A 27,500-nucleotide genomic window follows, 5' to 3' on the forward strand; every position below is an offset into this window, starting at 1 on the left:
GTCTGTCTGTCTGTCTGTCCACTTTAGCAATTGAAAGTCTGACTCCTATGATTTGGGATATTCCATTGTTCCATCTTGGATATCTGATTGGTCAAATATTAGACTTCATATTACAATGAACAAACTGCACCCATTTACCTCGAAACACAGGGAAGTTATTTTTATTTATTTATTTTTAATTGAACCTTTATTTAACTAGGCAAGTCAGTTAAGAACAAATTCTTATTTACAATGACGGCCTACCCAAAGGCTAAAGGCCTCCTGCGGAGACGTGGGCCTGGGATTAAAATAAATAAATAAATAATGCAATGTAAATATAGGACAAAACAGACATCACAACAAGAGGGACACAACACTACATAAAGAGAGACCTAAGACAACAACATAACAGCAAAACATGACAACACAGCATGGTAGCAACACAACATGGTAGCAACACAACATGGTAGCAACACAACATGGCACAAACATTATTGGGCAAAGTCAACAGCACAAAGGTCAAGAGGGTAGAGACAACAATGCATCACACAAAGCAGCCACAACTGTCAGTAAGAGTGTCCATGATTGAGTCTTTGAATGAAGAGATTGAGATAAAACTGTCCAGTTTGAGAGTTTGTTGCAGCCTGTTCCAGTTTCTAGCTGCAGCGAACTGAAAAGACGAGCGACCCAGTGCTTTGCTTTGGGGACCTTTAACAGAATGTGACTGGCAGAATGGATGTTGTATGTGGAGAATGAGGGCTGCAGTAGATATCTCAGACAGGGGGGAGTGAGGCCTAAGAGGGTTTTATAAATAACCATCAACCAGTGGGTCTTGCAACGGGTATACAGAGATGACCAGTTTACAGAGGAGTATAGAGTGCAGTGATGTGTCCTATAAGGAGCATTGGTAGAAAATCTGATAGCTGAATGGTGAAGAACTCATAGAATTAGGAATTTGAAACTCCTACATAAGCTACTCGTATATAGGCCTACTAACATTCTGGAGCGTTTTATTTATAGATCCATTCATTTCATAAATGCAACACCTTCAAACAAGGCCACTGAGCCAGAGCAGACCAGACCAGGGCAGCTAGCTCTGTCCCTCAAATGGCTTACGTCCTTTCCTTCCTCTTTCCTCTCTACGCAGCAGGGCATGACAGAGAGGGGATGGACTCTGTCGTGGTTCCCTTGTGCGTTGGACTTAAAACCTTTCTCTGTGAACCTTACATCAAACACCCATGGCCCACTGCTGCTGCTTTGAAGTGGTGTGTGTGTGTGTGTGTGTGTGTGTGTGTGTGTGTGTGTGTGTGTGTGTGTGTGTGTGTGTGTGTGTGTGTGTGTGTGTGTGTGTGTGTGTGTGTGTGTGTGTGTGTGTGTGTGTGTGTGTGTGTGTGTGTGTGTGTGTGTGTGTGTGTGTGCGTGTGTGTGTGTGTGCGCGTGTGTGTGTGTGTGTGTGTGTGTTTGAAGTAGATTTCAAAGAGGAGAGAGCTCTGTCTCAACATGTAGGCTATGTACCAGGTAAAAAGAACTATCTCGTGCTGTAAAAAGCTAAAAGGCTCCTGGGAAATGGGCAAAGAATCAAGGGTAATCAGTTCCTTCCATTCCAGGCAGTCACACAAAAAATGGAGTACTTTTCCCTCTTTTTCAAAGGAATGCTCCTTCCTGGTTGACTTTCGAGAAGACTGGAGTTTTTTCTAGCCTATTCAGGCAGGCCATACATCAAAACAAATGTTGTTTGTCACATGCGCCAAATACAACAGCTGTAGTAGACCTTACAGTGAAATGCTTACTTACAAGCCCTTAACCAACAATGCAGTTTTAAGAAAAATACCTAAAAGAGATATAAATAAAAGTAACAAATAACTAAAGAGCAGCAGTAAATAACAATAGTGAGGCTATATACAGGGGGGTACCAGTACAGAGTCAATGTGCGGGGGTTGGTCGAGGTAATATGCACATGTAGGTAGAGTTACCAAAGTGACTATGCATAGGTAATAACAGAGAGTAGCAGCAGAGTAAAAGAGGGGGGGAATTGCACATAGTCCGGTAGCCATTTGATTAGATGTTCAGGAGTCTTATGGCTTGGGGGTAGAAGCTGTTTAGAAGCCTCTTGGACCTAGACTTGGTGCTCCGGTACCGCTTGCCGTGCAGTAGCAGAGAGAACAGTCTACGACTAGGATGTCTGGAGTCTGACAATTTTTAGGGCCTTCCTCTGACACTGCCTGGTATAGAAGTCCTGGATGGCAGGAAGCTTGGCCCCAGTGATGTACTGGGCCGTACGCATTACTCTCTGTAGTGCCTTGTGGTCGGAGGCCGAGCAGTTGCCATACCAGACAGTGATGCAGCTGTAGCACATTTTGAGGATCTGAGGACACATGCCAAACCTTTTCAGTCGACATGTTGCACACACCTGGACCTGGTCCAGAAAGACAACAATAGTCTGAATGTAGACTAAATGAATGGGTGTGTGTGCCCTATCCTCCCAATTGCTGATAATATTAAAGGAATCCTTCATTCACATTACCTTAGTGATGTGAACAAAACAGCCTACATGAGTCAAAAGGAACACCAAAATATAATCGTATTACATACAGTGCTTACAGCCACCTTATCCACCAACTCTAATAGTTTTCATTCTGTTGCTATCATAAAGAAATATTGGAGTAATATTGTCTGTAGTCTACAAAATCTGGGGGCCAAAGAGACGTAGAGACAACCGTCGGCAGGAACATACCTTGAAAAGCCGGCGCCAGGACCATGCGGCGTTCATCAGGCAGATGCAGGCTCTCGGTGTGCCCCATGCGCCACAATCCACCAAGCACCGTTTCGTGCATTGTAACCTGCATTCATAAAAGCCCTATCACCACCAAGAAGCAAAGGAGCCTCTACTGCTAGCTGCCTTTCAGTTTGTTTTCCTCCTGGAAAAGTAGCCGGCAAAGCAGTCCAAGTGAACGAAAATGGCCAGAAGTGATAGGCAGAAAAGAGAGTTGAAGAGCGAATATGTGTTTTTGGACTCCGAAACGTCTATGGATCGGCAAGATTTTGATATGTCTAGATGCTCTATCAATGACGTATTCAACTCCAGAGACTGCGCTTCTTCTCCATTGAGCCAGATTGATACTTTTCTGAAAAACGTTCAAGTTTTGCTGGAAGCAGCAAGTTTTATCGAGAACGCCGAGAGGAAGGATGGAAGTAAGTTTATTTTGTGTAACGGTTTTCCTCCCAGTAATATTCAGGGAAACAAGAGTTTCATTGTCAACAGACGCGAGACAACAAAGGGCTGAGTTCATTCAACTGATCTACTTATTATTCTCATGCATTATTATGCACTCGCGCTGATATTGCACTGCACTAATAGCCTAATATTCTGAATGTAATACATTATCTATTACTTTCCCTGTAGCCTAGATTTCTGATATGATTAAGATATATTTATTTTGTTGGTTGTACGTTTTTCTACCCCTAAAAAGCATAATTTGCTTTGCACCTGCTCACTGTAACAATTTCATAATTTAGCCTAAATTCCTATTTCACCACATAGGCCTATTTCACCATATAGGCCAGGCCACTGACAAAGCCTAGATTGATTAAACCCCACAATGGTTTGGGGTGTGGGTGCACAGAACATTGCATTGGCCACTACTTTGAGATTAGATATATCTGACCACAGCATCGCAGCGCCCTCCAACTCATTTTTGGGTGACGTCATAGTGCCCCGCATCCTTCTCTGTAGCCTAAACAGCTCGATTGTTAGGGGGGAGAGATAGGCCTATTGTTAGATGTTTGCACATATTTCAAATATGATGCTTTTTCTCACTATTTTGACGCTCGCCTAGAGCACCTGGTTTCAGTTGTATTGCTTTATATTTATGTTCATTGTGCAATAGTTTCACAATCTGTAAATCTCAATCTCAAAATGATTTTGTTGATTAGATGCTTGCCTACATTATTCGATTTTAAAAATTAAAAATACTTTCTTTTGTACACTATTTATGTATCAGGTTATTGCAAAAAGTGTAATATAATAATTACGTTTCAAAGTTACACAAAATGGATTACTATTCTCTTATTATCTAACAAATAATGAGATCTTTCGTGCAACACTTTCATCTCCTCTTTTTCCTACCCGATTGTTGTTGCTTCCTGATACTTGCGGGTTTTCCACATGGCGCGAAATCTCTTTGTGATTGGTCAAGTGCAAGTTCGCATGAGATGCCTGTCACAATGTATCACCAATCGAGCGTCTCCTTTGCGGTGATGTAATTTGTTGCTGGGCCTGGCTTCAGTCGGCTGGTACACCCCCACTCTGGTGTTGATGGGACTTGCAGTCTTTTTTTGCCAGAAATGAATGCGAGAAGAGATATGATCATCGAGAATAGCATACAGACCTGCAGTCCAGTGGACAATATTCATGTTTGATGTATTTGGTCTGGAGTGATCAGTAACCCATTCCTGCTTTTAAACCCATTATAGGCCAGCTAATAACATCTTATAACAACTTAATAACATATGAGTATCAGGCTATTAGAATATGGCTTATTCATATAATTTAGTCTCTTTCCTTTAAATTTCCAATTAAAAGCAATTATTTCAATAACAGGAAGCATTGTACATGGACCACAGCATCTTGCAATGTTTGATAGCAGCCATAGCATAAGGGTCATATATTCAGTGTAGAGATCAGCGTAGAGATCTTGTGTAGTTTAACCATTTGTACATTGTTACAACACTGTGTATATATATATATATATATAATATGACATTTGTAATGTCTTTATTGTTTTGAAACTTCTGTATGTGTAATGTTTACTGTTAATTTTTATTGTTTATTTCACTTTTGTATATTATCTACCTCACTTGCTTTGGCAATGTTAACACGTTTCCCATGCCAATAAAGCCCCTTGAATTGATCTGTGGAATAAAGCCTACATATCCCATAAAGCTTTGCGTCGAGACCAGCCCCCAGCTTGTTCTAGGTCTCCGCCCCTCAGCTGTAGAGCTGGGTAAACAAACTGGGAGGACTGAACACAGGCAGCAGCAGGGACTTTTCAGGCTTTGGGTGGACATTTGATGTAGTTTCTATTCATTTTATACCATTTGTAACTGTTTTTCCTGAATACTTTGAATACTTTGCCACACTCGTTTTTCGATTTTTGAAACGGCTGAAAATCTGAATCACTAGGCTGCTAGCTACCTGTGTTGCATATTAAAACTGGGCAGATATTTTTCGACAGGGCTTTTAATTACAGAGCCAGCAAACAAAATAGCTAACAAGACGAAGACATTCATGAAGTAACGTTTTGTGTTATACTCAACGAGGAACAATTATTCCGATTTTGGATCTTGAACCGCAATAGTACCTGTCTTTGAAATAGTATCACAAGTTGTAGAAAGGTTTCGCTAACGTTCGCTAGCTCCAGCAGAATGACGGCAGTGCAGTTGATGAACATCCAGAGGTTATTGGAAGCGGCAGAATATCTTGATAGAAGGGAGAAAGGTATGCAAAATAAACCCACGTTACACATTTGTGGTTAGATTAGTTTAATTTGATTATGTAGGTTAATTTGTGTCGTTTCAGAGTTTTAAATAATTTGCTTGTCATGTTTGACAACTTTAAAATACACCACAGACAAATGTAGCTAGGCTATGTGAGTGTTCTGTGTGTGTGTTGATGCTGTTTTCAAGCGTCATCGCCAAAAAACAAACGATTCATTCCGTTAACGGTAGATATGTGGGTGGCATGAGTTGCCCCATATATTCAGATGACCTAGCACCAACATTGTATATATTTTTCCGTTGTTTACAAAATGTTGCATGTGTTGGGGGACGGTCCAACTCGCCCTAACCACAATTTTATTTCAACAGAGTGTGAACACGGATATGCATCGACGTTTCCGTCGTCAATTCAGAACACGAACTACCAGAGGCAAAATAAATTTCGAAACAAGAAGTTCCACAATAACCATAACAGGTAAGAACATTTTTTATTGATCAATAGCTTTAAGCATGCGATGCCAATGTGTTATTTTCCTGGTTATGTATGTTGATCTAAACAAATAAATTAACTGTCATTCAGTTGACTTTCTCAATAATAAGCTGAATGACCGATAACAATACTGCCATAATGTGATATCACTCGACTGTCAGTGCAACGTTGTAGCCTAACCGCTGGTAAAACAAGCCTAGATGTGGTTGCCACAACACCACTTGAGTGTCTTAACCTACTTCTGCCCTCTGTCGCAGCATGTAAGCTCACTTATAGAACATCGTGGCATGTTATAAGCGGGAGTTAACATATATTCAGAGAAAATGTCCAAGCATAAAATATACACGTGGAATAAAGACCGTGTAGCCTACAGAGAGTGAATGTTGGGGCACTCTTTGCTTGGGGCATGGGGTAGCACTAGCAGATCGAGATGCTATCATCAGCTGATTGTCAAACTGATGGAGGTTAGGGACTGGGAGAAAATTGCAGATGGAGATGGAAAAACAGATGAACACCACAGGGTTTAAAATTAAACAAAACAAATCATACTTGGTTATAATATAGTCGTTATTACAGTCTTACAACTGTTTGCCATTTTACAGTGTTGAAACATTCGTTAATTCTATATGTTGCTATACTCTTGCCAAGCTATAATATTTGGTTACTTTTGTCCCCAAACCCAAAGGGAAAAAGCTCCTATTTGCTGCTGGTGTTATATGTAGGCAGGCTGGTGTTGTATGTAGGCAGGTTGGTGTTATATGTAGCCAGGTTGGTGTTATATATAGGCAGGCTGGTGTTGTATGCAGGCAGGCTGGTGTTATATGTAGCCAGGTTGGTGTTATATGTAGCCAGGTTGGTGTTATATGTAGCCCGGTTGGTGTTGTATGTAGGCAGGCTGGTGTTATATGTAGGCAGGCTGGTGTTGTATGTAGGCAGGTTGGTGTTATATGTAGCCAGGTTGGTGTTATATATAGGCAGGCTGGTGTTGTATGCAGGCAGGCTGGTGTTATATGTAGCCAGGTTGGTGTTATATGTAGCCAGGTTGGTGTTATATGTAGCCCGGTTGGTGTTGTATGTAGGCAGGCTGGTGTTGTATGTAGCCAGGTTGGTGTTATATGTAGGCAGGTTGGTGTTATATGTAGGCAGGCTGGTGTTATATGTAGGCAGGTTGGTGTTATATGTAGGCAGGTTGGTGTTATATGTAGCCAGGTTGGTGTTGTATGTAGCCAGGTTGGTGTTATATGTAGCCAGGTTGGTGTTATATGTAGGCAGGTTGGTGTTATATGTAGGCAGGCTGGTGTTGTATGTAGGCAGGCTGGTGTTGTATGTAGCCAGGTTGGTGTTATATGTAGGCAGGCTGGTGTTGTATGTAGGCAGGTTGGTGTTATATGTAGGCAGGCTGGTGTTGTATGTAGGCAGGCTGGTGTTATATGTAGCCAGGTTGGTGTTATATGTAGGCAGGTTGGTGTTATATGTAGCCAGGTTGGTGTTGTATGTAGCCAGGTTGGTGTTATATGTAGCCAGGTTGGTGTTATATGTAGGCAGGCTGGTGTTGTATGTAGGCAGGTTGGTGTTATATGTAGGCAGGCTGGTGTTGTATGTAGGCAGGCTGGTGTTGTATGTAGCCAGGTTGGTGTTATATGTAGGCAGGCTGGTGTTGTATGTAGGCAGGTTGGTGTTATATGTAGGCAGGCTGGTGTTGTATGTAGCCAGGTTGGTGTTATATGTAGGCAGGCTGGTGTTGTATGTAGGCAGGCTGGTGTTGTATGTAGCCAGGTTGGTGTTATATGTAGGCAGGCTGGTGTTGTATGTAGGCAGGCTGGTGTTGTATGTAGCCAGGTTGGTGTTGTATGCAGGCAGGCTGGTGTTGTATGTAGGCAGGTTGGTGTTATATGTAGGCAGGTTGGTGTTATATGTAGGCAGGCTGGTGTTGTATGTAGGCAGGTTGGTGTTATATGTAGCCCGGTTGGTGTTGTATGCAGGCAGGCTGGTGTTGTATGTAGGCAGGTTGGTGTTATATGTAGGCAGGTTGGTGTTATATGTAGGCAGGTTGGTGTTATATGTAGGCAGGCTGGTGTTGTATGCAGGCAGGTTGGTGTTATATGTAGGCAGGTTGGTGTTATATGTAGCCCGGTTGGTGTTGTATGCAGGCAGGCTGGTGTTGTATGTAGGCAGGTTGGTGTTATATGTAGCCAGGTTGGTGTTATATGTAGCCAGGTTGGTGTTATATGTAGCCCGGTTGGTGTTGTATGTAGGCAGGCTGGTGTTGTATGTAGCCAGGTTGGTGTTGTATGCAGGCAGGCTGGTGTTGTATGTAGGCAGGCTGGTGTTGTATGTAGCCAGGTTGGTGTTGTATGTAGGCAGGTTGGTGTTATATGTAGGCAGGCTGGTGTTGTATGTAGGCAGGCTGGTGTTGTATGTAGGCAGGCTGGTGTTATATGTAGGCAGGCTGGTGTTGTATGTAGCCAGGTTGATGTTGTATGCAGGCAGGCTGGTGTTGTATGCAGGCAGGCTGGTGTTGTATGTAGGCAGGCTGGTGTTGTATGTAGCCAGGTTGATGTTGTATGCAGGTACGAACAAGGTGAATACATAGAACCTTTTAAAATAATGTCGCTGTGACTTTATGACCCCCCCCCCCCCCATTTATATGTGTATTCTGATTATAACTTAAATGTCTATGCAGTTTAATCTAATGTATAAACGTTAGCCTGCACTTCAATAGCCAATCTATTTGAGAAATGACATTCTACAAAGAGCCTTAGACGAGATTGATACTACTGCGCGTAATGCTCTTTCAGAGGAAAATGCATTGAAGACTAGAGGCTGTATAGACTATAATAGCGTAAGGTGGTGTTTTCGGGTTAAGAACATGGACCGACTATTGTCCTCTACTTATACATCCATCTTATACATCCATCATGGACAGCCAGCCATGATTCAATCCTACTGAGAGACTGAGAGCCTTTTTCATCTTAAACGTGAGAGGAATGAAAAACAGGAACCAACATTTGACTCACAGCTATAGTGTCGCCTAGTTATGCATGGCAACGATAGTGATCAGATTGGCTCCGGTGTGTGTGTGGCCAGGTAAGGCCTCCTCATTTGTAGCATGTTGAGGCTTATAGGTGATGGGCTTATCTCACTCTCTCTGTCCCTCTTTCGCCCTATACAGCAGGAACATGTTTATCTCATCTTGCAGGGATCCTCCATTCCTCCATTCAAGTCATCCATATCTGTTGAGTTATAGCTACAGACATTCTGATCGCTCTCTGATAGCTGATTTGATGTGTCCTGTAACCTACTGTAGAGGGTGATTATACACTATTGTCTACTGTGTAGGCTAGTGCAGCGTTTCCCGAACTCGGACCCCAAAGGGTGCACGTTTTGGTTTTTGCCCAAACACTACAAAGCCTGAACCAGGGTTCAAATACTATTTGAAATGTTTCAAGTAGTTTTAGAGTTAGCTCAAAATGATTTCACTATTCAAATACATATCACTAATTTATTTTGAGGAGGGGGGGGTATCCGGATAGTCAAAATTCGAAATAATCTTGACCAGTGATGCAAAATGCCACAACAGCACACCGTACACAGTTGTTTTCATGGTGCTGTTTTGTTTTTTGTTGGCCAACAGTAGCCTGGGCTAACAGCAACAGTGGAAGAGGAGTCTGACGCTCGCCATCATGGAAATGATACTGTGTTGTGTATTGATCTAGGTCATGTCTGGTGGACCCTCCGTTGGTGCGTGGCGGGCTGGGGATGTCACTGATTCAGACTGTTGGTCGTCAGCCGCCATTAGAACAACTCAATAGCAGCAGACACAGTCTGCACCCCTTTAATAGCTCTCCATCGTTTCTTTTACAGGGGAGAAATAAACTGTCAGGGGCATAAAGTTTTAACGTTGTATACGAGACGGCTTTGTACAGTTTATGAGCTGAGCTGTAAATGTTGTGGTATTTACACAAATACATGGAGTCTGGCTCCTGGCTGGCTGGTGGACTATAGGCTCTATAGATAAAAACGTTTTGGATTCATCAAGATACGCTTGTGTGTGTGGTGGGTGTATGTTGTGTGTCCATGAGTGTGTGTGTTGCCTAACACGCAGAGCCCAGCACTGCTGTTTATTTATACCACAGAGATGCTAAATGTTTTGGGTTGAGGATGACGTTTTTCTACATAATTATTTAAAGTTAGCACAGGAAATTGGTTGCATCTTTGGTCTTGCTCGGCAATGATGGCAAGCTTAGCAGAGACCGGCTTCCCTGGTCCTGAGACCCTGTTAATGAGAAATGACTGTCACGGTTCAGTTGTTAACCCAGTCTTGCATACACAATAAGCACCCGAGCAGCAGCGGTGGTAATGTATTCTAATGGAGACATATGGTCTTTTTTATTTACATCAATAATTAAACATAAAAAAAAGGATTTGGAGTCACTCTGAAGAGGCGCCAACTTCCCAGAATCCCTTGTAACCTGGCAGCGTCTTTTTTCCTCCCACTCTGTCTTTCTCCTTCCTCTCTTCCGCGCTCGTCCCTTGTTCCCTGTAGCAGGACAGTCAGCTATCCAATCAGGTCAGCCACTGCAGGCAGAGGCCATTTTTTTTGTGTGTGAAAATGTTGCGACTGTAATAGTCCCCCTCCAATAAAGAGAAGTGCCCATATGACCTGGGAACCAATAAATGGTTCCTCCCTGCGGCGACTGGGTTGAGTAGCTGAGGAGGAGTTTGTTTAAAAAGACACACACACTCTCATACACACACACTGGGCGGGCAGGCAGGCCATTTAGGCCAAGGCAGGAGGGCCTGATTATCTTCAATGTGTTGCCATACAAAGAGGCTCTTAGGGGACCAGCTGAATCACTTTGCATTATTAACACAGCACTGAGTCTGAGGCCTGGACTGACACACACACACGCCACACTCAGGCAGCCATATACATGGGGCTACATGGGCTATGCACTGTTGGAGGAAGTGGAGGTTGAAGTGTGTGACGATACAGGCCCGTTGTATGGGACTGAAGCCTGGCCGGGCGTATCGACCAAACGCACAGTTCATAGTGCACACTGACTCTCAGGCACGGTCTTGGTATGGTACCTCACAGTCCAGCTGGCCCGTGTGTGTGTGTTGTTGGTTTGTACAGTACTTCTCAATTGGGATTAATTGATCAGTCCAATTCATTCTAATCAGACCAAGTCAAAGTAAGTGCAGTATGGCACCAATACACTGTCGCCCTCAACTGAATCCGTGGCTGTTTGTTAAAATAGATAGGCCTATTGACTTTTCAATTGAAGCTTGTTTAATTATTGGATGTTGAAATGTCACAGGTCTTTGCGATGTGTTGGTTCCTTGGTTAACAAGTTCCTTTCTTGTTTTTCTGTTTGCAGGTCTACACATAATGAGTTGGAGAAGAACAGGTGAGTTGGTCTTTCATTTTCATACTTATTAGACTTAAAACAAAAAGTAAACTTGTCCAAATCTATACTCAAAAGTCCAACTAGCTCCTCAAATTCCACTGAAAAAGCACTTGCTCTTAGCTTGCCAGTTTGGAGCTTTCCACCAGGCAACTTTACCCAGCAACAGGTTATTAAAACCAACAGTAAGATTTGACCTAGTTCCTCTTAATCTAAGGACATTCCCTTCTTCTCTCCTATACTCTGCCTCTCTCTCTCTCTCTGCCCTCTCTTTCTCCCTTTCTCTCTCTCTGTGTTGTCTCTATCTCTGCCCTTTCTCTCTCTCAATCTCTCTGTCCTCTCTCTCTGCCCTCCCTCCCCCTCTCTCTCTCTCTCTCTCTCTCTCTCTCTGCCCTCTCTCTCTGTCCTCTCTCTCCTCTCTCTCTCTCTCTCTCTCTCTGCCCTCCCCCCTCTCTCTCTCTGTCCTCTCTCTTCTCTCCCTCCTCTCTCTATGTTGAGTCTCCACTGTACAGTACATTGGGTTCACTACTCTACAGTACATTGGGTTATGCAATGGGGCCATTGCTAAGGGCTTTGAGTTACACAGTTACAGCTAGGCAGGGCAGGGTAGGGTGCAAGCACAGCAGACTGGGCCTGAAACCAGAGGCATTTGCAGCGTCTCAAATGGCACCCTATTCCCTATAAAGTGTAATACTTTCCATCCGGCCCCATAGGGCACTATATAGGGAATATGGTACAATTTAGTCCCTTGTCAAAAATAGTGCACTGCTGAGTAAATAGGGTGCCATTTCAGACACACCCGGGGTTTCATGGTTGCTTTGTACAGACAGAACACAGTGGATCCTTAGAAGCCCTTATCAGATTTGGAGTTCAGCCGCTCACTTTGGAGTGTTTAGGCTTCATCAATCGCCTGACAGGAGAGGAAGGTCTGGAAGGGTTCACCTGGAAACCATCAATAATACGAGGCTGCGGAGGATTTCTAGTAAAAACAAGCCCACTCATCTCATAATGTAGCCACAAGCAATCTGTTTAATTACATACCACTTCCTTATTTCTTTTGTGACTTTTCTAAATGACAGGGACATTGGGAGAGGAGATGTGTTGGATGACCAACTAACTAGTTAAACAGACATGGTTATGATGTCATATCATCTCATGACTGTCCTGTGTTCTTGTGATACCATGCCATCCTACCATCCTGCCACAGAGACTGGTTCTGGCAGATAGTGCCCACATGGCTTTGCATCGTCAGTGCTGATGCAGCGTGTGGCTCTGTGTGGGTTGTGGCCGAGATAAGTGATGAGGAGACGTACAGATGTAGGATCTTCATTTGAGCCAGTTCGCTACAGCAGGAAAATAATCCTGCAGCAACTGAAAATGTGAATGAATATGTGGATTGTAATTATTGGATGTTTTTGTAAGGGAAATCAAGTTTGAAATGTCAAAGTGGAAATTACAAACTTCAGAACCCTTTTTAAAACTCAAATACACTACAAGTAAAAAATAAATAAAAATAAAATAAAAAGGGAAGATCTCCTACGACAGGGTGATCAAATTAAGCTCCTGCATCTGTAGGCTTTTACTGGTGTAACTAAGTGATGTGCTTGCCTAGCTGGTTTGGAACATCCCCTGCTCAGTGCAGTATGCTAAAACAGCACTGTAGCAGCCAAGTGCACCTGCTAGTTGCTGTTGACAAGGTCTTCAACCCACCACATGACATTTAGACCTAGGCCACAGCGAGTGGTGTTGTTGCAGGGTAGATTAAGCCTAAAACAAATCAATATTAAATGAGAGAAATTAGTTTAATTCATGGGGCAATCGTAAACCGGCCCTTTAAGAAAAAACATGAAAAACTCTGAATATAACTTCTAATCCCTATATTTGCATGCTGTAAGCAAATAAGGTACTTTATATGTCACGGGCCTAATAAGCCCGTTTGGCAGTGAATTGTCCAAGCCAGCCGCGCTGCACTCTGGATTCTGGCATGGAACACTCACCAGTTCCATTTTGTCAAGTTTATCAAACAGACTAGTTCCATTCCATTCTTCTTGCTCCCGCAGCAGGTCCGTGAGGTGATAACCCTGTAGTGACAGAGCTGTGCGGCAGACAGAGATGACAGGGTAGGAGATGAAAGGGACCTGAAACCCAGAAACCACATTCCAGATGCTCACATACTGTAGCAACAGCCTCCACCGCCACCAGACTAGATAACGCCTCGGTTTCACCTTCTTTGATTATTTAGCTGCCTCTTATAAACCAGTTTCGCTCATACATGCAGACATGAAATTATAGACTACTGCATTAGAGCCAGAGTTTAAACTGGTTGGTTTAGCTTGTTTGTTAGGGTATGCTGGGTGCTTCCCAAAACATCAGTTAACATTACACAAAACAAATAGTACCTAAGACAAATTATAAACTGGGTGGTTTGAGCCCTGAGTACTGATTGGCTGAAAGCCGAGGTACATTTGAAGTCGGAAGTTTACATACACTTAGGTTGGAGTTATTTAAACTAGTTTTTCAACAACTCCACAAATTTCTTGTTAACAAACTATAGTTTTGGCAAGTCGGTTAGGACATCTACTTTGAACATGACACAAGTTCATCTCTACAAACAATAGTACGCAAGTATAAACACCCTGGGAACACGCAGCCGGCATACCGCTCAGGAAGGAGACGCGTTCTGTCTCCTAGAGATGAATGTACTTTGGTGTGAAAAGTGCAAATCAATCCCAGAACAACAGCAAAGGACCTTGTGAAGATGCTGGAGGAAACAGGTACAAAAGTATTTATATCCACAGTAAAACAAGTCCTATGTCGGCATAACCTGAAAGGCCGCTCAGCAAGGAAGAAGCCACTGCTCCAAAACCACCATAAAAAAGCCAGACTACGGTTTGCAACTGCACATGGGGACAAAGATCGTACTTTTTGGAGAAATGTCCTCTGTCTGATGAAACAAAAATTTAACTGTTCGGCCATAATGACCATTGTTATGTTTGGAGGAAAAAGGGGGAGGCTTGCAAGCCAAAGAACACCATCCCAACCGTGAAGCATGGCGGTGGCAGCATCATGTTGTGGGGGTGCTTTGCTGCAGGAGGGACTGGAGCACTTCACAAAATAGATAGCATCATGAGGGAAGAAAATTATGTCGATATATTGAAGCAACATCTTAAGACATCAGTCAGGAAGTTAAAGCTTGGTCGCAAATGGGTCTTCCAAATGGACAATGACCCCAAGCATACTTCCAAAGTTGTGGCAAAATGGTTTAAGGACAGCAAAGTCAATGTATTGGAGTAGCCATCACAAAGCCCTGACCTCAATCCTATAGAACATTTTTGGGCAGAACTGAAAACGTGTGTGTGAGCAAGGAGGCCTACAAACCTGACTCAAGTTGCACTAGCTCTGTCAGGAGGAATGGGCCAAAATTCACCCAGCTTATTGTGGGAAGCTTATGGAAGGGTACCCAAAATGTTTGACCCAAGTTAAACAATTTAAAGGCAATGCTACCAAATACTAATTGAGTGTATGTAAACTTCTGACCTACTGGGAATGTGATGAAAGAAATAAAAGCTGAAATGAATCATTCTCTCTACTATTATTCTGACATTTCACATTCTTAAAATAAAGTGGTGATCCTAACTGACCTAAGGCAGGGAATTTTTACTAGGATTAAATGTCAGGAATTGTGAAAAACTGAGTTTAAATGTATTTGGCTAATATGTATGTAAACTTCCGACTTCAACTGTATATCAGACCGTATGACAAAACCTTAGGTTTTACTGTTCTAATTACATTGGTAACCAGTTTATAGTAGCAATAAGGCACCTCAGGGGTGCCACGGCTAAGGGCTTTATTGTCCATATACCGCACAGCCTCAGGCCTAATTGCTTAATTATACCATTTGATTGTTTCTTTGTGGGGTGCTTCCTTGCTTGTCAGTTAGCATTTTGCTTACCAAATAGCCTAGCCTCTAATGCACCACCTAGTATTCTACTAACTAAACCCTACCATTAGCTTGTTTGCTATGCGTGATGCTAGGCTAAGTATTGTATGTATGGTATACATGCTGCTAGTGAGGGATTCAATGACAGTAGTCCCTATTGAACCTGCTGTGTGTTCAACTGGCCATGTTGTTTTATGATGTCTTTGTTTATGGGTCATCAAGAGGGCCAGGCTTTTACTCTGGGACATAAATCTAGGGATGCCGTCTCTCTCACCGCTCCCTATTCATTTCATATTGTGTATTAGGCCAATAATACACCAGACAATAATAAAAACTCCCTAAATGATATTGGTGCTGGTGGTTGGGTGCCGCTGATGAAATGATATTTCGTTTTTACCCTCTACGCTTTATGACAACGGGTTGTGCAAACAGACTCTCTCTTACACGCCTTTCAGCAAACAGATGTCTGTGGTATATTAAGGGTACAATCTGCAATATTTACTGCAGTTCAATTGCCATTTCAATTACCAATTACCCACTACCCAATTACCCACTACCCAATTACCCACTACCCAATTACCCACTACCCAATTGCCCACTACCCAATGATTCTTGAAGTGGTCAGGGCTGCCATAGGAGTTCAGGGTTGTCCCTTTGCACTCATCTTTTCCCCATTGCGTCTGTCTGTCTGTCTGTCCTTTGGTGGTATCCTGTCTGGTAAGGATGTGCATCGTTCCCTTTCAAAGTGAATCGATACGTATCTAGATACAGCGGCTCTGATACAGGAATTATATGTTTTATTTGTTGCGATTGGGATTGATGAGAGAACGATACAATACACCAACATTTTCCCATAAGCTGAGCCTCTCTGAGGTGTGTGTGTGTGTGTGTAAATGATGTATGTCTATGGTGTATACTATGTAGGCCTCTGATCTGAACCATAAGGGAGACTAGGCGTCTACCACCCCACTATCAGATTAGGGGGGTAATGTGTTTTTTGTACCGTCACTGTGTTTGAGCCAGTAATGTCAAATCTCCAAATCCAATGGTTTTCACCGCTTGGATGTTTTTAAGTGAGCTTCTTTTCTCCTTCTGCAGATAAGAGTTGTGTCTCTGGTAACTTGCTTCTATTCTGGTTAAACAGAACTTTCAACAGTGCATAGATAACAATAACCGAGCAAATTCCACAGGTTGTCACGCAACTAATAAAGCCTAATGTTTGCGCAAGATCAGATGCCTACCTGGCGCTGGTCAGCACTCCAAGCTGGGCACAGTGAGCAGTTTGACTAGGCTTGGTCGTTCTGCATGAAAAATAACTTGTAGGTCAATGACTGTCAACACAGTAACAGGCTCAGTTTGACACTGAAGGAGAGGACGCATCAGTTGTCACAAAATATGAGAGGTATTTTCAGAAGATAAAAACTAATATGAGCAGAACATTGTAGAGAACCGGCGATTCGTTACGTTTGAATAGATTTTCTGACCGATGAATGCTACATTTGAATCGGTTCTGAATCGGCTACAGTCTTATCTTAATCATTTGAATCAGTCTTATCTTAATCATTTGAATGGGGAACGATGCGTATCGGTGACTTGTTACATCCCTACTGCCTGGTGTTTGTTTTGGCTGGCCCACAGTCTGATGAGAATGGCCATGGCTCATTACCAGGGGACTTTGGAATGGTGTGGGACAGAACGACGGCTGCTTCTGTTGTCACTCAAAACATTTCTTTGTGTCTGCATTTCTTTGTGTCTGCTCGTGTTATGTATTGGATAGCATGCATGTGATGTTCTGAACAATGCTGATGACGCTTCTAATATAAAACTATGCCATTGCATTGTTGAATACTCGTTTCTGATTGGCTTGAAGGGCATTCTAGAGTGTGTATTATTCCCCTATAACACACAGTATATCAGCATGGTGGTATGTAATGGCTTTAGTTCATTCTTACATGTTCTATGTTTGAGCTGCTTTTAATAGCAAGCTAGGACTGATGGTTTGGTTAGCGTAATTACCAAGTCTTATTTGTTTGGTTACCAAGGCAACTACTGTAGCTATCTAGTTAACTAAGCCACTTCAGTGGAGGTTAAACACATTTCTACATACAAATACAAATGAACACATTTGTAGCTGCAAATGTGTTAAATTATAGCCATGGTATAAAAGAGGTAGTCAACTCTGGGTTCTGTGCGTCCTCTGGAAAAGAATGAAACTCCGTGGACGGTCCGTTTCACTCCGTGGACGGTCAGTTTCACTCCGTGGACGGTCCGTTTCACTCCGTGCGGTCAGTTTCACTCCGTGGACGGTCAGTTTCACTCCGTGGACGGTCCGTTTCACTCCGTGGACGGTCCGTTTCACTCCGTGGATGGTCCGTTTCACTCCGTGGACGGTCCGTTTCACTCCGTGCGGTCAGTTTCACTCCATGCGGTCAGTTTCACTCCGTGGACGGTCCGTTTCACTCCGTGGACGGCCCGTTTCACTCCGTGGGCGGTCCGTTTCACTCCGTGGACGGTCCGTTTCACTCCGCCGGCGCATAAGTTCAGAAGAACCTCATGTCTTCTCTCAGCGGAGTATTCAGAATGACTTTAGGGGAGCACAATAAGACAATGAGACACAATACCAAAGTCCTGACTTCACATTGACAGCTGTTTTTGTCTTTTGGCCCAGGCTTTAGTACTCTCATGTGCTCAGGCCTACATCCTTCATGGCGTGTGAGAGCATAGTTTGCCCCAATTCTCCTCCGACCATAGCAACAACAATACCCACCCTCCCTGTTGTCAGGCCTTGCAGCCAGGCCCAAACTGACCCTAGTTGGGCTTCATCCCAAATTGCAACATATTCCCTATATAGGGCACTACCCTATCGGCTCTGGTCAAAAGCAGTGCACTAAATAGGGAATAGCATGCGATTTGGGACCTATTTGTTCCTAGTCAACCAACTTGATGCCTTGTAAGCTTTTCTTGGCTCAGAAAAGCAGCTTAAGGGACTTGATCTTTGGTCTGGCGAGCACAGCAGAGTCAGAGTGGAGCACAGCAGAGTCAGAGTGGAGCACAGCAGAGCCAGAGTGGAGCACAGCAGAGTCAGAGTGGAGCACAGCAGAGTCAGAGTGGAGCACAGCAGAGTCAGAGTGGAGCACAGCAGAGTCAGGGTGGAGCACAGCAGAGTCAGGGTGGAGCACAGCAGAGTCAAGAGTGGAGCACAGCAGAGTCAGGGTGGAGCACAGCAGAGTCAGGGTGGAGCACAGCAGAGTCAGAGTGGAGCACAGCAGAGCCAGGGTGGAGCACAGCAGAGCCAGGGTGGAGCAGAGTCAGAGTGGAGCACAGCAGAGTCAGAGTGGAGCAGAGTCAGAGTGGAGCACAGCAGAGTCAGAGTGGAGCACAGCAGAGTCAGGGTGGAGCACAGCACAGCAGAGTCAGGGTGGAGCACAGCAGAGTCAGGGTGGAGCACAGCAGAGTCAGGGTGGAGCACAGCAGAGTTAGGGTGGAGCACAGCAGAGTCAGGGTGGAGCACGTGCTGGGGGCTGGAGCATTTTCCCATCTGGTCAGCCAGAGCCGCTACGCTAGGCGAGGCTATGCTAACCGCTAACTTCCGTGTTTGGTAAAAGAGTTCAATAGGCATTTCTAGCCGTTAGCATTAGCAAAGCTAGCAAAGTTATATTCTGTTATAGGAGTTAGTTAGCGGTTAGCATAGTGTAGCATTAGCTGATCTGGCTGTGAGAGTGTGCAGGGTGAATAGAGACAGAGAACACCTGTCTTACGAAGGGCCTGACTCTGAATGACACATATTTAGCCAATCGCGTGCACTTATCCACTCACATACACAAACCTAGATGTACTGTGTCCACACAGTCCTACATCAGCTCATTACACACACACACACTCCGTGGAGGAGACACAGGAGAATCTCTAGGTCATCCTCGTTACGCACGTCTTTCTGATTGCCCTACATTCTCCCTCTGCTGAGTCGCTCTGTAAAAGCACGCTGGTTTAGTGAACACACACACACACACACCCCCCAGCTGGATTAGGTGCCGGACACTCGTCCTTTCTTACCTGACCTTTGACTCCGGATATCTTTTCACCTCCTTGTTGTGCCCTTACACAGGGGATGTTTGTGTTTATACAGGATATTTGCATTAGCTCGTACAGCATTCCAAGATGTGCAGGATACGGGAGGGCCAGTTTTGTTTCGGGATTACACACTGATGTTTGTTTAGAAGGATAGAAATAGAAACGTGTGTTGATTGTTTTTGGAATATCTCCCTGATAAGTCTGTAAAAAGCTTTCAAATGACACAAATTGATACCGACAGGGCTTTCAATCAAATCTCTCCCTCTTTCGCCTTTTACCACAACTAATACCTTATGTGGTGGCATTTTAACAAGCACCCCGTAACGATCGTGGGTCACGCTTCTTGACAATCCAAACCCACATCCCAAGGGGCTGTTTAGTTGAGAGTGTTCCAGGACGGAATGCACTAATGTTCCGTCCTCTCCGCTACTGCTGCTGCTGCTAGTCTAGATGTGTGTCCCAACTGGCACCCTATTCCCTATGGGCCTTGGTCAAAAGTAGTGCACTGCATAGGGAATCGGGTGCTATTTGGGACGCACCCTAGAGAAGCGTGTCAGTCGGTTAGCATTCCAGCTAACCAAATCATCCAACGTTAAAGGAAGAACTAGAAGCCTGTTGGAAATGAACCACCTCAATAAATCTGTCTGGGGTCTATATTTAGACAGCTAGAGGGGAAACTGCTCCGTTTCCACCAATCATGGATTTTTAAGGATTGTTGCCCTCCAATCAAAATGCGGTATCGCCATCATATCCTTCTTGGTTGGTTTGCGTGGGCGGTGGAGTGTCATTGTTTACAGTCAGTGGTCCGGAACAGGGACAGAGCTTATAGGGTCCTGGGTTGGTGAACTACTGTATCTAGACTCTGTTACAAGGCAGGGTTAAGTGGATATGCTTTTAGGCTTTTGAGGCGGGTGTGGAGAGACAGCTGTGTGTGTGTGTGTACAGTATTACCATAAACCAGAGCAGCGTGAGATGAGAGAGGATAGCAGGGATAGCAGAAGGACAGTTGTGCCCCAGAAGCCAACATCTGGTTGGTTGGATGTCGGAGGGATCTCCCTTGGTTTTATCTGTTTCAGCCCAAAGCGGTGTTTTAGGACAGTAAAGCCTTCTGGGTATTGGAGTTTAATCTAAAGCTCCTCTGACCTCAGGTCACTATAGAAGGGGGGGATGGAAGCATGGGAAGATGGGGAGGCATGGGACGAGAGGGAGGGATGGATGGGGAGTGATAGAGAAGAGAAAGAGATGAATGGATGGAAGAAGGGGAAGCAGGGAACGATAAATGAAGGGATACCGGTCACCGTGGAGATGGAGATTGAGGAGGGAATGCCACAGTTCTTGTTTTGAGTAGTAGAGGGTTTGTGGGATGCCAGAATCACATGGGTCTGCTCTCTCTCTCTCTCTCCCGTCCCTCCCCATCTCTCCACCCCTCCATCCCTCTCTCCAGTGGACCAGATTATAAGCTACAGAGCAGAGTGATATTAGGCACGTGTGAACTAATCCATGCGTGTTAGTGATGGGCTTCAGCTCCAGCCCCTTAGTCCCAGTCTCACTGGGGCCCTGCCTGCTATAACCTCCTGGACACTGCACAGCTGGCATAGCCTGCAGAACCCCCTCCTCTACCTCTAGTCATCCCCCACTCTGACTATTTCTAACTCTCTCTCTCTCTCAATGCAAAAGGCCAAAGCAAGTGACATAGACAATAAACAAGTATCTCTCTCTTTCACATGCCTACTTTTCTCTCTTTCTTCAAGCTCTCTCTTTCTCTTTCACTGTCTTGGTTTTTAGTTTTTACTGTACACCAGCTCTCTATCCCTTACATTCCACCCTCTCTCTTCTCCCGTAATGTTTCCTTCTCATCCCTCCCTCTCCGTGTTGCTCTGTTGCCATGCGTCATTGCAGATTCCTCTCTGTGGTTTGCCATGGGTTCAGTGAGCAGGCGTGACGTGAGGTGGAACAGACTACGGTGTATATCTGCCCGACAATTATCCTACAATTGGATTTATTTACCAACCAACCCTCTGCTGTGCGAGTGAGTGATGTGGTGCGGGGTTCCCGGATATTCCAGGTGTCCCGTGTTGATTCATCCCAGTGGTTTTGAACGCAGTTCCACTGTGGCTCCAGACTAAACAACCCAGTGGTTTTGAACACAGTTCCACTGTGGCTCCAGACTAAACAACCCAGTGGTTTTGAACACAGTTCCACTGTGGCTCCAGACTAAACAACCCAGTGGTTTTGAACACAGTTCCACTGTGGCTCCAGACTAAACAACCCAGTGGTTTTGAACGCAGTTCCACTGTGGCTCCAGACTAAACAACCCAGTGGTTTTGAACACAGTTCCACTGTGGCTCCAGACTAAACAACCCAGTGGTTTTGAACACAGTTCCACTGTGGCTCCAGACTAAACAACCCAGTGGTTTTGAACACAGTTCCACTGTGGCTCCAGACTAAACAACCCAGTGGTTTTGAACACAGTTCCACTGTGGCTCCAGACTAAACAACCCAGTGGTTTTGAACACAGTTCCACTGTGGCTCCAGACTAAACAACCCGGTGGTTTTGAACACAGTTCCACTGTGGCTCCAGACTAAACAACCCAGTGGTTTTGAACACAGTTCCACTGTGGCTCCAGACTAAACAACCCAGTGGTTTTGAACACAGTTCCACTGTGGGTCCAGACTAAACAACCCAGTGGTTGTCGGGACGGATCCACAGGATGTGCTGCTCTCGACCAGCCAATCACATCTCAAAGGAATGAAGAAGTCTAAAAAGGGAATGATTGATAGCCAAAAGAGAGAGAGAGAGACACATACACACACTGAATACCACCATACCCACACACTCAAAGTGATAAATCCCACCTCCACAGAATAGCTATATTCCCAATGTTTCTCTGTCATTCCGACATGGAATTTGGGTCATCATCCGACTTAATTCCGAGAGGGAATTCCGACTCCCGAGACTTACTAATCAGCCTCTCACATCCCCAGTGAGTGCAGTAGGCTGTTACACACTTCTACAGTGAACACGTTCCACATTCCTTTCATTCTTCAGTGCTGTTTGTTACATATATAACAATTGCCTGTCAGTGAAGAACTCAAAAGGACGATTGTCCTCACAGGACGTCCCCGACTCAGAAGAAGAAGACAGCGAAGGAGGGATTTCTCTCTTTCTCTCATTTACTATGTACCAGTCTAAGAGTCCCAGATCGTTTCTTTCTGTCACTAGTCAGCTAGACAGGCTTCATGTCCTTGTGTTTGTTGTCTTTTGTCCTATTGGCTTAATGAGGGTTTTCACTATACAAGGATGTTGTCTATGTTATCTCGACCGCGAAGAGCTGGAGCACTCTGTCTTTAGTAGCCCAGCTAACGACGCAACGTTCCATACATTTCTGTAGGCTTCAGATGCTAGTTTCTGGGCAGATTACACAGAGACGGACTAGTTAGATCTTTAATGACGGTCTCTCCCCCTCCCTCTCTCTCTCTCTCTCTCTTTTTCCCCCCTCTCTGTTTCTCCCCACCTCTCCCTCCCCCACTACTTAGTCTGCCCCCCCTTCTCTCTCCCTACATCCATCCCTCTCTCCCATCTGTCTATGTTTTATAATAGATAACAGTAAAGTGTCCTCCAGTCCTTTAGTGTAAAGAAGCCATTGGCAGGACAGGCCTATATTCGTCTGAGCGAGTAGTGTGTAGTGTGTAGTGTGTGTGTGTGTGTGTGTGTGTGTGTGTGTGTGTGTGTGTGTGTGTGTGTGTGTGTGTGTGTGTGTGTGTGTGTGTGTGTGTGTGTGTGTGTGTGTGTGTGTGTGTTTAAGCCCAGAAACGTGGCAGATCACAATGTCACCACTCACCACTGGGCAAGATATTACAGTCCACCGCTCGCCAGGAATATCAATGTATTTCTTTATTTACATTCACGTCTTAGCTGTCGCTCGGATTTACATCCAATTTGCTTTGAGGGGGGACAGTGACACTTCCTATTGTCCTATGGGAAGGTGGCTCTGTGTCGATCAGCTGTATGGTCTGTCATTGGCATAGAATAAGTAGCCTTTTACTAAGGAATCAAATAGGGAATCGCAAAGTAATGAATTGAATCAAATAGATCATAACATGTTTATTTAGCTCTTTGATGATCATGGCAGTATGGTTCTTTAGGACATTCTGTTCCATTTAGAAAACCATGTGTTTGCTACAAATAAAACATTTTATAAACTGAGTGGTTCGAGCACTGAATGCTGATTGGCTGACAGCTGTGGTATATCAGACCGTATACCACAGGTTTGACAAAACATGTATTTTTACTGCTCTAATTACGTTGGTAACCAGTTTATAATAGCAATAAGGCACCTCAGGGGTTTGTGGAACAAACCGTCCATTAGGCTACGTGACCTGTTGAGTCAGTTAGTTGGTCAGGTGCTGCTGGCACAACATGTGACCTGCACCATAGCAGTCACCACGTGACAGCACAGTGAGCAGTCGGCCTAAATGAAAGAGAAAGAGAACAACAAACACACACACACACACACACACACTGAACCACACAGGGCATCCTTACCAGAAAAACAACATCGCCATTGTGTTGGTAGCGTAGCTAGCAGACAAAAGTGATTCAACATTGGAGCCTGTGTTCGTGTGTGTGTGTGTGTGTTTGTGACTATGATACAGTAAGCTATCTTAGTTGTGTGTTTTTATAAGACGGGTGGGTGTGCACGTGACAGAGAGCAGGGTTCATGTACTCACACGGCTGCATGTATGTACTATTTATGTAACATGTATGTGGGCTGTGAAGAGTGACTGCTACATGCATATTGCATTTCACCATCTGCAAACTGTACGGGGGGTGGATCAACGCTCTGCATGTTTGGCCCATATATTCATTCCAGATTATTCCATATGATCTACAGGGGCGTATAGCGATTTCCCAAGAGTACACAGCTAAGCCAACATGCCCTGTTTGGTATTTTTTGTGCTTAAATGATAGATTTAACCTACACTTGAGTGTACAAAACATTAGGAACACCTGCTCTTTCCATGACATAGACTGACTAGGTGAATCCAGGTGAAAGCTATGATCCCCTATTGATGTCACTTGTTAAATCCCCTTCAATCAGTGTAGACGAAGGGGAGGAGACAGGTTAAATAAGGACTGTTAAGCCTTGAGACATGGATTGTTTTTATTTATTTACTTTTTGCTCTTTTACACACCAGTATCTCTACTTGCACATCATCATCACTCCAGTGTTAATCTGCTAAATTGTCATTATTATCCTATGGCCTATTTATTGCCTACCTCATCATGCCTTTTACACACACTGTATATAGACTTCCCTTTTCTCTACTGTGTCATTGACTTGTTTATTGTGTTATTGGCTTGTTTATTGTTTACTCCATGTGTAACTCTGTGTTGTTGTCTGTTCACACTGCTATGCTTTATCTTGGCCAGGTCGCAGTTGTAAATGAGAACTTGTTCTCAGCTAGCCTACCTGGTTAAATAAAGGTGAAATAAATAAATACAATTGTGTGTGTGTGCCATTCAGAGGGCGAATGGGCAAGACAAAATATTTAAGTGTCTTTTAACGGGGTACTATATGGTAGCAGGTGCCAGGCACACCGGTTTGGGTGCGTCAAAACTGAAACACTGCTGGGTTTTTCACACTCAACAGTTTCCTGTGTATCAAGAATGGTCCTCCACCCACGGAACATCCAGCCAACCTGACACATGGAACGCTTTCCACACCTTGCAGAGTCCATGCTTCAACGAATTTTGAGGGCAAAACGGGGGGTGCAACTCAATATCGGGAAGGTGTTCCTGATGTTTTGTACACTCAGTGTATATTTAAAAAAATGTCAGCTTCATTGAAATCATACAGAACATCTGTGTGTGTTTGGTGTGTATAGCTCTCAATTTTACTGCTCAGTAAAATACATCAAATAGTTCCAATCTATTTGGATTTAGGCTGTGGCTTTGGGGCCTCAGATAAGGCTGGACGAAGCTGGAAAGAAAGAAGTGGTGGATTTTATTATCCTTCCTATCCCTGGAAAGAGACATGGTGATATTGGTCAGCGTCATGCTAACAAGAGAACATGTTCATAATGATTGTGTCTGCATCCCAAATGGCACCCTATTCCCTATGTTGTGCACTTCTTTTGACCAGGGCCAATCTAGGTTCTGGCCAAAAGTAGTGCACTATGTAGGGAATAGGGTGCCATTTAGGGCGTAGTTCATAATGACCATGATGTCTCCATTTCCTGACTGCCTTGTCGGCTTGGAGATTTACCACCGCGCTCCACCAAGGATCTGGAATAGTATAATATCCTGGGATGCGTGCCAAATGGTGCCCTGTTCACTACATAGTGCACGACTTTTGGCCAGAGCCTGGTTAAAAGTAGTGCACCGTGTAGGGAATAGGGTGCCATTTGGGATGCCTGCAGCCTATGTGAAGGTCCTGTAATTAGTTTAATATTTATGTTAAGGCTCACTTGTCAGCTCGCTACATACATAACTAGGTCATATGGGAGGTGGGGTTGAGGGTGTGGGGCAGAGTAGCAATGTGATCTGTGTTGATTAATCAGGAATGAGTGTTTTAATGTCATTACCCTCTATTCATAGGCCTACATCATTGAAATTGACCTACCGCCAAACCAATATATTTTTTACAACTTTTCCAGATGTTCTATACTGTCCTGATCACATCCTTCAAATGTATGGCGTTGTGTCTGTAGCCAGGGTCTGAACGGTCCCTTTAAGAACATATGTCATGTATATCAGACATCTTGGATGGCCCGTGCCGTCAAGTCATTCATTATTTAAGACTTGTTCAAAAGTTCCAGGAAATGTAGGCCAGCTATAGTGTAAAGCTCCTTTATCTCTCTGCCTCATGTGTGTTCCACGAAATACTGTCACAACTAGCAGGAATCTATGTCCTCAGCCAGATCAGTGTTTTACCCATGGAAAAACATCTATTTCTAAAATAAGCTATTTTTTAGGTTTGGGGTTATTAGACTACACCTTGGCTCTAGGTTTCCCCTGTGTTTGTTTCTCAAACAAACCCACCTTTAATTAGCCTTATCTGCAAAACATTACAGAAGCTACTATTTAAGCTACTCTGTTAACCTGGGAGACAGCATCCTGTGTTAATGTGATGCTGCAAGCCACAGACCATAATGAAACAGTCTACACAAAGACCACTCACATCTACCCTCTAACCTCAAAGACCACTCACATCTAACCACAAATACCACTCACATTTACCCTCTAACCTCACAAAGACCTCTCACTATCTCTAAAACAGCAGTTACCTCACAACCATAATGTAACAGTCTGTATAAAGACCTCTCACTACCTCCACTACAGCCTCTGTAGCTGCAGGAGGTGACGGTGGAACAGAGCCGTGTTAAAAACACCAAACCACAATAAAGGCTTGCTGCCTGTCTGTGTGCACAGCTGAGCATCCTTTCAACCTCTCTTCAAACCATTTTTCAACATCTTGTCGGGGCAGTTTTTTATTTTTTATTTCCTTTCAAACTCTCTCTTGATCAGATGAAAGAGAAATAGAGGAGAGTAAACGAGGAACCTGTGGAGGGATGAATAGAGAGAGAGAAGGAGTGCGTAGGCCAAGAGCCGTGAGCAGTGCTTGGGGCGATTCTGCCGGGTTACGAAGGAGGGTTTTGAAGTGCGGATGGCCTTTTTCTCTGAAGGGTTAGCTCTTGTGTTGGAGGCAGGCTTGCGCGTAGGAAAGAGAGGAAGATTGATGGATAGAATAGAGGGAAAGAGAGAGGTGGAGGTTAGAGAGCGTGGAAGACCATCTCTCCACACAATGAGTTTGTTTGTACCATCATCATGCAATCAGCGTCACAAACTACAACAGTACGCATCCGGTTACCTTTGTTGTCATTCAAAATCCTAGCTTTGATTTCCTGTGTGTGAGTTCTGAGGACTTCGCGGTAGCATCAGCATGCTAGCAGCACGCATTATGTAATCTGCATGATGCAGATGGGAGCCACATACACGTAAAGCTAACGCTAGGTAATGCTATTCATGGGATGCCCCGGAGAACAGGGCTCTTTGGCAGGCTAACGTTAGCACACGTTCTAGGCTATCAATAGCTAAAGCAACAAGGCTCAT

The 27,500-nt window shown here is 44.2% G+C and overlaps 1 protein-coding gene across 4 annotated transcripts in view; it reads left to right on the forward strand.

Moving 5' to 3' along the window:
* The first annotated feature begins 2,818 nt into the window (after window positions 1–2,818).
* mxi1 (max interactor 1, dimerization protein) overlaps window positions 2,819–27,500 on the forward strand; it is a 37,761-nt gene continuing 13,079 nt past the window's right edge. For 2 of the 4 annotated variants that reach the window (XR_004211149.1, XM_031832987.1), the window contains exons 1-3: window positions 2,819–3,171; window positions 5,845–5,950; window positions 11,347–11,376. Coding sequence is in view for 2 of the 4 variants with exons in the window: in XM_031832987.1 (XP_031688847.1) it covers window positions 2,937–3,171; window positions 5,845–5,950; window positions 11,347–11,376 (371 nt within the window). In the remaining 2 variants the exon portion in view is untranslated. Of the gene's footprint in view, window positions 3,172–4,972; window positions 5,477–5,844; window positions 5,951–11,346; window positions 11,377–27,500 lie in introns of those variants that run through there. The other 2 variants (XM_031832999.1, XR_004211150.1) reach the window with 2 other exon arrangements.

Source organism: Oncorhynchus kisutch, linkage group LG1 (genome assembly GCF_002021735.2).
Source record: "Oncorhynchus kisutch isolate 150728-3 linkage group LG1, Okis_V2, whole genome shotgun sequence".
In the NCBI taxonomy this organism is placed as follows: domain Eukaryota; kingdom Metazoa; phylum Chordata; class Actinopteri; order Salmoniformes; family Salmonidae; genus Oncorhynchus; species Oncorhynchus kisutch.